The following is a 13,606-nucleotide window of genomic DNA, read 5'->3' as shown; positions in this document are numbered from 1 at the left end:
CCATCCTCTTTCCTTCTCTTTCCGATCTAATTATTACACAATTGTACGTTTCGACAATAGTCTGGACTATGTGAATAGTGAAAAATTAATAATGTTGAACGACAATTGTTCATTGAAATAACGCTGGGAAAAAACACGAGGAAACGTTCGGCGAATAAATCGGTTGAAACGAAAGTGGAATTTGAAATTTGCAACAATGGTTAAAATGGACAACGAATGAGAAATGGTCTCGTTAATCCCATGTAATCGTTGCTCTCGGACAAAGTCCAACATTAAATATATAAATTAAAATTCTCGTTGAACATGATCTCTTTTTAATGATTTCGTTTGTTTTTTTTTTTTCTTTTTATTTATTCATTAATTTTTCATTACAATGAAATTTGTTAGTCGATACATATACATATATATATATATATATATGTGTGTGTGTATTTTTTTTTTGTTAAATCAAATATGTATTTTTAATATCTAATGTTTGCCAGAGCAATACATATTTTAATCGTATTACAAGGATTTATCCTTTCTTTTTTCTCTTCCATTACTTTTCCTTTTTCTTGTTTCTTTTTAAAATTTCACAATGTAATATACTCGACGCCTTAATAGCATAATTAAACGCTTCGTGGAAGATGCTTCTATGCTTAAAATTTGGAATAATAGAATTCGTATATATACGTCGTTATATACACGGTAAAGATGTAAATTCATATAATCTTCTGAATATGTAGCAAGCATGGAATGAATGAATATGGAAGGTTTGGTAAGATCGATAAAACGCATCACTGCCATATATATATATATATATATACATACATATACACACAAACATATACATACATATATATATATATATACATATATACAATGTAAGCATGGGCGCGGCGGTGTGCCGAAAGCTCGGAAGCTGTTTTATATGTACATATATACTTTATTTGAATATACTTTGTAACGATTCTCTCTATTCATGGACCGAAAAAAAGAGGGAAGAGAAGAAAAAGAAGGAAAGAAAAAAAAGAAGAAAAAAAAAAAAAAGAATAGAAAAGAAAACTTAGAGAGGAATGTTGAGATTTGTGGGATTTCGAGAGAGAGAGAGAGAGAGAGAGAGAGAGAGAGAGAGAGAGAGAGAAGGAAAATTCGAATCTTATCTGTCGATTTTTCGAAATCGCCTTTCCTTTATCGAGTTAAGCGTTAAGGATGATATACCGATTCGAGATTAAATGAAAGACCGGCTCGCACAATATCATTCATAAATCTTTTCGATCTCTTTGCTCGAGTAAAAAGGTTGTCTATCCCATGAAAAGGGCTTCGACGTGCTTTTTGGTAGGACGTTATCCAAATATCAAGCCGAATAATACAAGAGCCTTCTCAACCTCCTCCTTCATATTATTATAGACAGGATAATACTTGAACAGAATATCGAACGATGTTTGCTTCCTTTAGAAAGATAAAGAAAAAGAGAGAGAGAGAGAGAGAGAGAGAGAGAGAGAGAGAGAGAGAGAGAGAGAGAGAGTTGTTCTCTCTTTTTTTTTTCTTTTTTCTTTTTTTATTCATTTCCTTTCTTTTACATTTTCTTTTACCTTTTCTTTTTTTATTCTTCTTCGTAAATTCGAGAATAGATGTTCGAAATAATCGAGATATTAAGAGTTTTAGAAAATAATGGATTTTAATTTAAATAATAATTTTTCATTTAGATCGACGATTACGTCAACGAGATCAAATTGAAACAAGTGGAAATCATGGATTATAAGAAACAACTCCGTCAGTCCGAGTCAAAGTACCGTCAACAACAGAACTTGTTCGAGATCGTTCGTGCTGAAAAGAATAGTTGTCATAAAAGCTTGATAGAAGCGCAAGATGATATTCAGGAACTTAAAAGCAAACTACAAATCACGAATCAACAGATTGAACAATTGAAGGAGGACATTTCTATGAAGGAGGCAGACTTGATAAAGAAAGAATTTGGTGAGGAATAATTTTAATCGATTCGTCGAATAAATTTATTTGAATATATTAGAAATATTAAGTGGGGTTGCGAGAGTGGGGTCGTGCTGGTTCGAAGGATGTCGAAGAAAAAGGAGAGAGAAAAAAAAAATAAAATAAAAAAAGAAAGAGGGAGAGAGAGACGAAATATTTTGTTACCATTGGCTGGGCCAATAAATAATATCGGAATTTTCGATATAAAAAAATACCAGTGTTGTTTATCTAGACACGAAATACTAAAAAGTGTTTCAAAATAGCCGATGTAGTGTTATTCATTTAGATACAAAATATCACAAATTCTCGATGTAAAGAAGAAAAATAATAATAATAATAAAAAAAAAAAAAAAAAAAAAAAGAAAAAAGAAAATATAGAAAAAAAAAAATAAAAAAATAAAGAAATAGGAAAAAGAAAGGAAAAGAAAACGAAGAGAAAGAAAAAAGGAAAGGCAAAAATATACCCCACGTATGCGTCCGTTTATTTAGATATAAAAAGCAAAATATTTTCAATAATGAAAAATACCATTGGATATCTTCACTTATTTAGATACAAGTTATCAAAGATTTTTTTTTAAATAGAGAATACGTATAACGCGATATTATTTATTCTCACGTAGAGATATCAAAGATATTTTCAATAATAATAATAATAATAGAAAAAAAAAATAGCGTATATATTGAAAATATAAATTCCATTACGATACATTTATTGACCGATGAAATATTTCAGTACTTGGTAGAACCGAAGCAGAGAAGGAAAGCTTAAAAGTCGATCTGCAATCTGCACGTAAGGATATCTCGAATTTGAGAGGTGAAATCGATCAAATGAAGGAAGAGGAGAAGCGTCTACGACAGACTATCCATGAAGCAGACAGAGACATAGCTCGTCATAAGAAAGATATCGATAATGTCATGAACGAACGTAATATTCTTGGCACGCAATTGGTTAGACGAAACGACGAGCTCTGTTTGCAATATAACAGGCTGAAGATATTGAACGGAACGCTTCAACGCGGTAAACAACAATACAATGAACGTCTTGAAGACATCAGATTGCTCAAGCTTGAGGTGAACAAGCTTAGAACCGAAAAGGTCTTATTGATGAAAAGTATCGAGAATACGTCTGACATGCGTCATGAGATTTTTCATTTGAACAGAAATCTTACTAGGGAAAGATTAAAGGTCATGGCTCTCGAGGAAGAAGTACAAACGCCATTGAATATTCATCGTTGGCGAAAACTCGAAGTGATTAGTTTTTCTATTTCGATTATATTATTTTCGTCTGGAAAATTTCTCTCAATTTTGTGTGTGTGTTTTTTTTTTAATGAAGCATAACATTGAAGTAGTTCAGTCCGTTATAAATGATATGTCTGCGCGTGTGTGTGAAGATTTGATCAAATTTTTTCTATTTTACTACGTAAATGTATAAAATGTTTTTAGTATCGCTACGCGTGTATTGCCATGTTCGAATTTTCCAGACAAGTGAAATTCAAAAAAAGAAAAAAGAAAGTTCACGATATTCTCTAATTAACATCACGAACATTTTTATATAGTTCTCCGATCCATCAGCTTATGAAATGTTGAACAAGATCCAGTTTCTTCAAAAGAGAGTCATCAAGATGTCGGCATTGATAATAGATAAGGAAAAGAGAGTACAAGACACTGAGAAGTTGTACATAAATCTTCGTGAGATTATGGCTAGACAACCAGGACCACAGATGACGATAGCCTTGAATAAAACGCGAAAGGCATTAAGAGATAGAGGGAATAAGATGAAGGTAATATAGATTTGAAATCTTAGATTAGGATATTTAGATAATATTTTTTATTTATTTTAATTTTCGAAATTCCTTTCTTCTTTTCTTTTTCTTTTTTTTTTTTTTGATTTCACGCAGTGTCTCGTTTCCGAGTTGAATATGTACGAAGTTGAAATAAACGAATACAAATTCGATATGGAACGTATGAGCAAAGAAATGTGCGAATTGAAGACGAAGTATTACGCACAAAAAAGGAAGTTACAAAAGGTGAAAGAAAATAAATCGAAGTCATTGACGGAACCGATATTACCAGCTCTACCACCAATGAAACCAAAAAAATTCTTTGGTGGTGGTTTCAATATGACAATTGCCACGTCAAGATCATCTTCTATTTTAGATTCTGCATAAATGGTAAATAAAAAAAGGTCAGAGAAATATATAACAAGGTATTTAATATGTATACAAAGTGGAACGATAAGTATGATTACTTTGAATACATTTCTAACGTTGTCATCTAAATCCGAATTCAACGATAAAAAAAATCATTTGTTTATTAATTATTTATTAATTCATGCAATTTTATAAATTGGTGGTTATCTAAATTATTTTTTTGACGAAATAAAACGGATTTAGTTCGTAAGAATTTGTTTATAAAAATTGTTTATAACAAATTGTTAATTAATTATTAACAATACATTGAAAAAAATAGAGAAAATTCTGCCCTTTAAATTGATATCTCATTCATGTTTGTACGATTTTTAGTTTCGGAGATATTCTCATATAAATGGATGATATTTACGTTGACCCACTAACCTATATAATTTCATTCATTGGCTCGGTGACACACTAACCTATATAAATTCTAAGAATTTACGCGATCAGCTGGATATTACTACTACTATTACTACTATCATTACTACGATCAGGTGTATTATAGAAATTATGAATGGAAATCTTTCGAAGATGATATCTATTGAATGAAAAGTCGTAGAGACTTGAAAGAAACACCGTTTTCAAGGGTAATTTATTCTTTATTTATTTAAATAATGCAATAATATCGATATAATAAAATCGATTTTGTTAATAATTAAATTTTTTTTTTTTCTTTCACTTTCTTTCGTAATAAAGGACGTAAGAAAAAACAAATAATGGAATCATGAAAATTTTTATTATAATTATGTAAATTCTATTTTGTTTATATAAAATAAGAAATAGAAGATCCATTAATAGTTGACAATGTACCAAATTGAAAGATCACGAACTCGAATTATTTTTTTTTTTTTTCGTAATAAAGACATAACTGTGAAATATCTTCTAAATTAATAATTTTTCGACGTATACGGGTTAATAATTTTTTATGGAAAATATCGAGCTGCATCGATCAATGCTATAAAAAATATATGTTTCCATTAAAAACACACGCACACACATGTATTGCTATTTTTATTGAGAAAAAGCAGCATTCGCGTTCCAATTATAATACTTTCTTTCTTTCTTTTTTTTTTTTTTTTAAATATATTATTTTTCTAGAAGACTCACTTTCTTCATAAAGTATAAACTTTCAAAAGAAAATTTGCGTTCTCATATCTTTAATATAAAAAAGCTTAATTTCCCTCGAGCTTATATATATATATTTTTTTTTTCTTTTTCATTGTGACATAAGCAATCGTGTGTTTAGAATAATCCGTGATATAATTAATAATATCCTTTAATAAATAATATTTTATCAATTCTGATATTTTTAGGTAACAAACTCAAATCGTTGAAAACAATATTATTTACAATTTAATTGAAATCAATGACAGTGAAGATCGATAACAAGAGAAACCAAATGATTCGATATATCAGCTTTATAAAAAATATAAATATATATAAGAAAAAATAGACAGAGAAAGAGAGAGAGAGAGAGAGAGAGAGAGAGAATTTCTATAGGAAACTCGAGATCAACGATTCTCCTTTAAACTAAAGACGTGTACAGAAGCTTTCGTTGATGCGTATGCTCACGAATTATCGAGATCGACGGATCTAATACCTGTAGTCTAAAAGCAGCTGAGATAGAAGGAACCAAGTACAAGAAGATTAATACCGACGGTAATTCTCTGATGCGGAAAACGGTTTCTCCTGTTCGTGGCTTTGATACACAACCGAAACACATTGAAAGAATACAAAACGCGAAGCGATGAGAAATTTAACGCCGTAAATATATCAAGCGAAACGAATGATTCTCACACGGGCGGGGAAGGAGGGATCAAGAAAAGAAAAAAAAAAAAAGAAAAAAGAAAAAGAGAGAAAAGAAAAAAATATTCCAAAAAAAAAAAAAAGAAAAAAAAGAGAAAAGGTTTTCTCTGAATATTCAAAAAAATTAATCGTCGTCGTGTTTATCATCGAAGTAATATGGGACACATCGAAGAAAATATAAAAACGCGATGTCGTCGTGATAAATTTTCCAAGTGAAACGTAAAATTCTCGTGGAAATGAAATAAAGAAATATATATTTAATAAAGATATATTTAATAAAATAATTATAAAGAAAGAAATATACATACATACATACATACATACATACATATATATATATAAAATATATATATAATACATAATATATATCGTCGTTAAGAAAAAAAATTTATCTCGTCGTCGAAGACGAAAACTACGAAAACGACGAAGTAATTATTTTGAAACGAATTAAGATAAAAATATCGTGACACATTGATAAAAGTTACCTATCGCTGTGGAGTCGAGTTATAACGTTAAGCTTTTAAGCTTATCTCTTAAGCTTATGTAGCTTGTCGTTTAATTAAAGACAAACGGACGTATCCTCTATTTCTCATCTTTATCCTTGAGTGTTAATCAACGTTATTCTTAACTTGCCGATCGTGGCCTCGGTGCCGGAAGGCGAAACAATTATCAGAATCGGGAAGTAGTTTATTAGCTCGTTTACTGCCCGTTAATTGATTCATACATATGCATATACGTGATGGCCCGCTAATATTGTTAGATCGTCTAATTCTTCCTCTGTCTACGGATAAAATGGTATCTATAAATATAATAGTTTTATAAAGGCATCCAATATTGAATATATCTCATTGTTAATAGACTTCTTTCTTTTCTTTTTTTTTCTTTCTTTCCTTCTATTCTTTTTTTTTTTTTCTTCTCGTTTCACACTACAACTATCATAGCAATTTTCAAACAAATTGATTGGACATCCGAACTATGATTCTTTTCTTCTTTTTTTTCTCTCTCTTTTTCCTTTTTTTTTTTTTCTTTTTTTTTTTTGCACAGATTTTTGCGATGATCGTTTTAAAAAGAGATTTAGTCGATAACACGGAATAGATAGCTTCAGTACTATGGAGTTTTTAAATCGATGAGAGAAGTGATTCGCGTTTTAAAACGATCTACGCGATCTCTCTCTCTCTCTTTATCTTTCTATCTCTATATATATATTTCTCTCTCTCTCTCTCTCTCTCTCTCTCTCTCTCTCTCTCTCTCTCTCTCTCTCTCTCTCTCTCTCTCTTTTTCGTTTTTCCGCTTCTTCGTGTTACACTAACACGTTCGTGCTCATTTATCGGCATAAAATTAATCGAAAATATTTACTCGATAAATCCCTACCTGGTCTTTTCTTTTTTTGTTTGGTCAATCTCTATCTATCCATCTATCTATCTATCTATCTATCTATCTATCTATCTATCTATCTATCTATCTATATCTCTCTTTTTGAGCTAGAATTCTTCTGTAGATCATTTTGATTGCTTCGATGTAACAGGCAAATATAGAAAAATTTTTGGGAATATATATATATATATATATATATATATATATATTTTTTGAATCTGTGTATTTTGATTGATTGAAAATTCTTGTGAGTTGAATATCATACTATGACAGTTTACACACCCACACACACACACCCACACGCACACTATTCGATACACTATCGACATTCTGCCATCCACAACGTCTTTACATATTACCAAACGATGAAAATCTTAAAGATAAAATACACTGTTATATCGATCTAGTTTATTATTATATTTCGTTCTATTAACTATTTATTTTACTCGTTTACGATTAGTTTTCAAGAAACTTGTTTTTCCATTATTTCTCTATTCGAGAACGTTAAATTTCCTCGGCAATATATCGTTTAGCAATATGATTCTTTTGAGATACACGATAGTTCGTTTTTGAAGAAAGAAGATATTGAAAAAGAGTGTTAAAAGAAAGAGGCAATAAAGCTGATGAAAATTTCAAGAGAACACTCATCTTTCTGATCGAATCATACGTATGGGTCTTTTATTAAAAATTCGATCGTTCTTCGATAATATCGTACGCGCCTATCGATTATCTTTTTTTTTTTTTTTTTTTTTTTTTACGAGATTATTAAAAGAGCGCGTGAAAATTTTTTTTCTGTCTTCTCTCTCTCTCTCTCTCTCTCTTTTTTTTTTAATCGATTCACGTTATAAAAACTTTGACGATCGTACAAATATTTATCGATATAATCGAGAGCAACAGTATCGAGAACCATCACGGTTATAACTGCATTTTCACAATTTCCATAGGACGATTATTTTCATAGTAATTGCTTTTGTCCAATGTGTAAACTAATTTCTATCGAATCGTGATTGGTAGAGCTTAAAACTACCTCTCGTTCTCAAGGAGTATTTTTCAATTCATTCGACGTCCATTCTCAATCGTAGAATTTCAGATTGAAGATAAGGGAAGATCGATGAAGAGAATCGTGTAACACGTAGATCTCGTTCACAAGGGATTTGAAAAGGTACATAGGGGTAGGTACAATTTCAGTCTGTCACTTTCGTCGATCGAAGATTTCGAGTATTTGACAATTCTCTTCTCTTGTCTTTTTCTATCTTCCTTTTCCTTTTTTTTTTTTTTTTTCTATTTTTTTCTTTTTTTAATTTCCTTTAAATCACTTTTCGAGATTGAAAAAAAGAGGAAGAAAAGAAAAGAAAAGAAAAGGAGAAAAAAACAAAGGAAAGAAAATAAGAAAAGAAAAGAGAAGAGAAGAGAAGAAGAAGAAGAAAAAAAAGAATTTAGGATTAAAGGATGAACGAGCTTGAAAGGAGAAATAGAGGATCGATAGACGATTGGAAAACTCTCTAATGGATGGATTTAGGTATCTCATCGAGCCTTCGGATAAAGTCTTTTCTCTGTTAAATAGCGAATTTATTTATCCTTTGTGAGTAAACGAGAACGATTTTACATTTATCCTATCTCCGTAGAATGTTTAGAAACCAAACACGGTTTTACGTTTTCACTTCGTCTTATCTTATTGAGAGAAAAGCTATATATATATATATATATATATATATATATATATATATATATACATATGTAGTTAGAAAAAGATCATCACGAAAAGAATAGATATATACCAGCATTGCCTTCGATAAAGTTAATTCGATGAAGATAAAAAGGCTTGATAAGGATCAACAATTTATTTTCTATTACGATATTCCTTTTTCTTCTTCTTCCTTTCTCCCAAGAAATCTTTTTAAGAAAATGTTTTTTACGAAACATTTTCGAAAGAATTTCGAACGAACGGAGGTGTGTAATTTCGGATAAAAAAATATTTCACATTCGAAACGAATCGAATCGTACGGACGCGTACGAACGAACGAACGAACGAACGAACGAACGAACGACGTTCGTTTGCTTTTTGCTAGCGTCAATTAGATCTAGTCGATGAAAAAAAATAAAAACAAAAATAAAAAAAAAAGAAAAAAAAAAAGAAAAAACGACGTAAATTCTGTCGTTAGTTACAAAAAAAAAAAAGAAAAAGAAAACAAAAGTAAAAAAAAAAAAAAGAAAAGAAAAAAATTGCAAACGAGCGCAAGATGATTTTTTTCGTTAATTCTTTAATAATTTAATTAATATAAAAAGCATCGGTGTCAAATGGTCGAAATTAAAAGAAAAGAAATTTATGTTAGTCGGTTGGTTGATTAATCGCCGTAGGAAGCTCCTAAGAAGTTTTCTAAATAAAGTTGAGCCTCCATGGATCTTAAAGATGATCCATATAGTCGAAGAACATTTTCTTTGGGAAAAGTTATGAACGTGCAAGTTGTATCGATTATCATCGAAGCGTGTATCATAGAAATGGCCTCATTTCCATCGTTAATGACGGAGCTTTTACAATTTTATTTCGAAGTACTTTTCACGGGGGATCACCTTGAAGAAATCCTATCTCATGGGGAATTTATTCTCTATATCTCTTGCAGAAGTGTATCTCTCATTTTCATGAGACATCGACGATCGATCTCGATCGATCGAACGGTAAATCGAGCTTATGTTTCTATCGCTTTAAGAAAAAAGAAAAAAGAAAAAAAAAAAGGAAAAGGAAAGAATAATCCCCGTCAGAAACGATGCATTTGAAAAATCGATGAGAATTTTCGCTTTCCAAAGACAGAGATTGTACGGCATTATATATCATTTTACGACGTACTCTCTTTTTCGCCTACGTTATATATCATAAACTTCAAAGAAGGAGGAAAGTTGTGAGGAAGTGGGATTGGAATTTCTTGCGGTTAAAGTCCAATAAATTTTCTCTCATTTCGAGTAGAGAATCTCGAGAGGAACAAAGTTGTCTGCGTACATTATTAGGTAAAGTCAAATAATCTTTGATAAAGTGCATATTGTGCAATATAAATATATATATATATATATATTTATAGTAACAAATACATTATACATATATATATATATGTATATACATATATAGTTATTTTTAACATCTATACACAGATACGCATATAGACAAATTTTAATATTAATGATTAATAATTCCAATTACAAAATTGATAGTATTAAAATTTATTGCTCGTAAAAATAAAATATAAAAAAGAAACTAAGGAGAAAGGAAAAAAGATGGACGAGAAAATTGCAAAAGAATTGGATAGAATTGTTAAAGAGTAGATACGAAAGGAAGTTATGGTTGGTCTGGCAGGTAAAAGGGGTGATATCAGCGACGAGCCAGCCAGAGGAAATGCGTTTAATCGTCGTAACGGAAGAGAGCCTGCTACGAAATACGATTTGGCTTTGTACGTTCTATGCACTCACACATATGCACATATACACACATACACGTATGTATGTATGTATATATATATATATATTTTGTATTATGGAAGCTGGACGAGAGTTCAGATTCGTCCATTCGCTGTTTTGTACGAATTTCTACTCGCGTGGGTAAACATAGAATCCTTTGGAAACATTCAAGCATGGTAGTCGAAAGATCAACGAGTCTTTTATCGTTTCTTTCGAAGTATCGTTTTTTTTCTTTCTCTATTTTTCCAAAAAAGAAAAGAGAAAGAAAAAGAAAATACAAGAAACATTGAAAATTTCTTTAAACAGATTTTATATCGTATGCATTTTGTTTAACGAAATTAAATTAATCTTGTTCGTGTAGATAAAACTTATGTATTTTGTTTATTGATATGTATATATATATATATATATAAATATATATAGGTATATCCAACGAAATATTTTTTAATTATTAATGATTTAATTTATTATCGTTTAACTATCCGATGTGTAGATAATATATACTAATTAAATTCTTGTAGATAGAACGTATTTTCTTCATCGATTATAAATTCTAACAAATATTTATAATTTATTATTAATGATTAATTTGTTCGAGGTATAGATAGTAATGTATGTATATATGCATATATGATAATAGAATAAATATATCTTTATTCAATCAAGTTAGATTTTATTTCTTTCGTTAATATTTCATCAAATTAATGATTTCATTAATTCACGATTAATTGTTGTCCTGTTTGAAATATAAATGATATATATTAATATAATTATCTTTCGATTATATCAAGTTAGATCATTCGTACGAATAAGATGTATTTCATTTACACACATACATACACACACACACACACACACACACACACACACTAATATATAATACATTCGAATAAATAATTCAAATTTATTGATTAGATCCTTCCTTTCCGATACCATAGGAATACGTAAGTGGTTTCTTAAAAACTAAAAAAAAAAAAAAAAAAAAAAAAAAAAAGAGAAGATCCAATAGACACACCTTCAAAGAAGACACCTCCATTCTAAATCCTTTTTATCTTATATATTTTCACTTCGAACACATCAGTATTCATTTATTCATTCGTTTCTTCGTTAGTATGCGTACAACGTTAGAAATACATTTCTCAGCTTTCACGATCCTCGTTCTTCGTCTGCCGACTCTTATTCATTCTCGTCTCACAGTTCTTGTTTTTTTTTTCTTTTTTTATATATACCACACTCATTCACACCTCATTTTCCATATTTAATAGATTCTTCGTCTTTCGCAAATTCGTATTTATATAACAGTTCCTACGAGAGCTTTAGCGAAGCAATCAAGATGCAATCCAAGAAATCAGAAACTTTCTCATTTTTTTTTTTTTTTTCTTTTTTTTATATCGCACGATGGCAACACGAGGATAGCATAAATACATAAAATATGAAAATATATACATACGTACGATATTTCCATTCGTATACGTAAGTATATGTATTATATATGTATATTAAAATTACTGACTGCATTTATAACAACGTTCGAAGAATTTTCAAAAAAAGAAAGAAAAAGAAATTTCGACGGATTTAACCGAACTGATTTCGATATCCATGTATTAATCATATTCTTTCAAATATTATCTCTCAAACGGATTTTATTATGCGCTTATAATCTCCGAGCGCTTTTGAAAAAAATTCAATGAATTTAACTGAACGTTTCGATACGATATATTAATCATTAATCTTTTGTTATTACTAATATCGTCATTCACATTCTTTCGTCCTTATCTCTCAAATGCATTTGGAATGTAAAGGATTAACCTCTCTCTCTCTCTCTCTCTCTCTTTTTACCTATCTATCTATTTCTATCTCTCTTTTTCTTTCCCTCTTTATTTCATCGTAATGGAATGTAGAGAGAAATTTCGATTACGTTCGATGGCATGATGCATATATGAACACATTCGAATAAAAATCGAAAAGAGAGAGAGAGAGAGAGATAGAAATAAAAGAGAGAGAAAGAGAGAAAAAATAAGAGAAAAAAAGAGAGAGAGAGAGAGAGAGAGAGAGAGAACGAGAGATAGAAATAGAAGAAAGAGAAATAGAAGAGAGAGAGAGAGAGAGAGAGAGAGAGAGAGAGAGAGAGAAATAAAGAGAGAGAGAGAGAGAGAGAGAGAGAACGAAAAAAGAGATCGTTTTAAAATCAAGTCTCTTTCATATCTCGCACCTACGCTGGTACACACTCGTTTGCTCGTGCAAATGTTGATTCAGCAAACTAGAGGGTGGGTTAGATGACTGCACCTGTTGATAAACCTGTTGACGACAATGAATTTGACTGCATCGTTAATGTTCGTTCATAGGATCCTTTATATTTAAGAGCAAAGAGAGAGATAGAGAGAGAAATAGAGAGAAGCATAAAGAGAGAGAGAGAGAGAGAGAGAAAGAGTGATGAGTGAGTGAGTGAGCGAGCGAGCGAGCAAGTGAGTGAGGGAGCGAGTGAGTGAGAGACAGAGAGAGAGAGAGAGAGAGAGAGAGAGAGAGAGAGAGAGAGAGAGAATAGAATAGGGTGAACGTTGGCTTTTCGTCGGTCGAACGCGCATATCGAAACAATGGATGACGTGGGTAGAACGATGCTAACGGCGTTTACCTATTGTAGGACTCATTGTTAGATCATCCGGCGAATTTGCGAGCATTGTTCGCCGTTAACCAAAGCGAAAAGACGGCTCCAGAGGCCGCAGCTTTCTCTGGATATGAAATTCTATTGAGCGAGATGGCATCGTGCCATCGGATACTACCTTTCTCTCGCTCTCTTCATCTTTTAAACGAAACCT

At 30.8% G+C, this 13,606-nt stretch overlaps 1 protein-coding gene and 1 long non-coding RNA gene across 2 annotated transcripts in view; one reads left to right on the top strand and one right to left on the bottom strand.

The window, feature by feature from the left end:
- Window positions 1-4,811, top strand: part of LOC122629455 (cilia- and flagella-associated protein 58-like) — an 8,704-nt gene extending 3,893 nt beyond the window's left edge. Inside the window, exons 8-11 of the mRNA XM_043812871.1 lie at window positions 1,689-1,959; window positions 2,705-3,219; window positions 3,528-3,752; window positions 3,870-4,811. Of these exons, the coding sequence (XP_043668806.1) occupies window positions 1,689-1,959; window positions 2,705-3,219; window positions 3,528-3,752; window positions 3,870-4,139 (1,281 nt within the window). The 3' untranslated portion in view covers window positions 4,140-4,811. The remainder of the gene's footprint in view (window positions 1-1,688; window positions 1,960-2,704; window positions 3,220-3,527; window positions 3,753-3,869) is intronic.
- The window catches only part of LOC122629469, an 86,935-nt gene that overhangs the window by 51,578 nt on the left and 21,751 nt on the right, over window positions 1-13,606 (bottom strand). The gene's annotated exons all lie outside the window — the stretch shown is intronic.

The sequence above is a fragment of the Vespula pensylvanica genome, chromosome 5 (genome assembly GCF_014466175.1).
Source record: "Vespula pensylvanica isolate Volc-1 chromosome 5, ASM1446617v1, whole genome shotgun sequence".
In the NCBI taxonomy this organism is placed as follows: Eukaryota; Metazoa; Arthropoda; class Insecta; order Hymenoptera; family Vespidae; genus Vespula; species Vespula pensylvanica.
The sequence above is the reverse complement of the archived record's forward strand: the minus strand, read 5'-3'. Positions and strand labels throughout refer to the sequence as shown.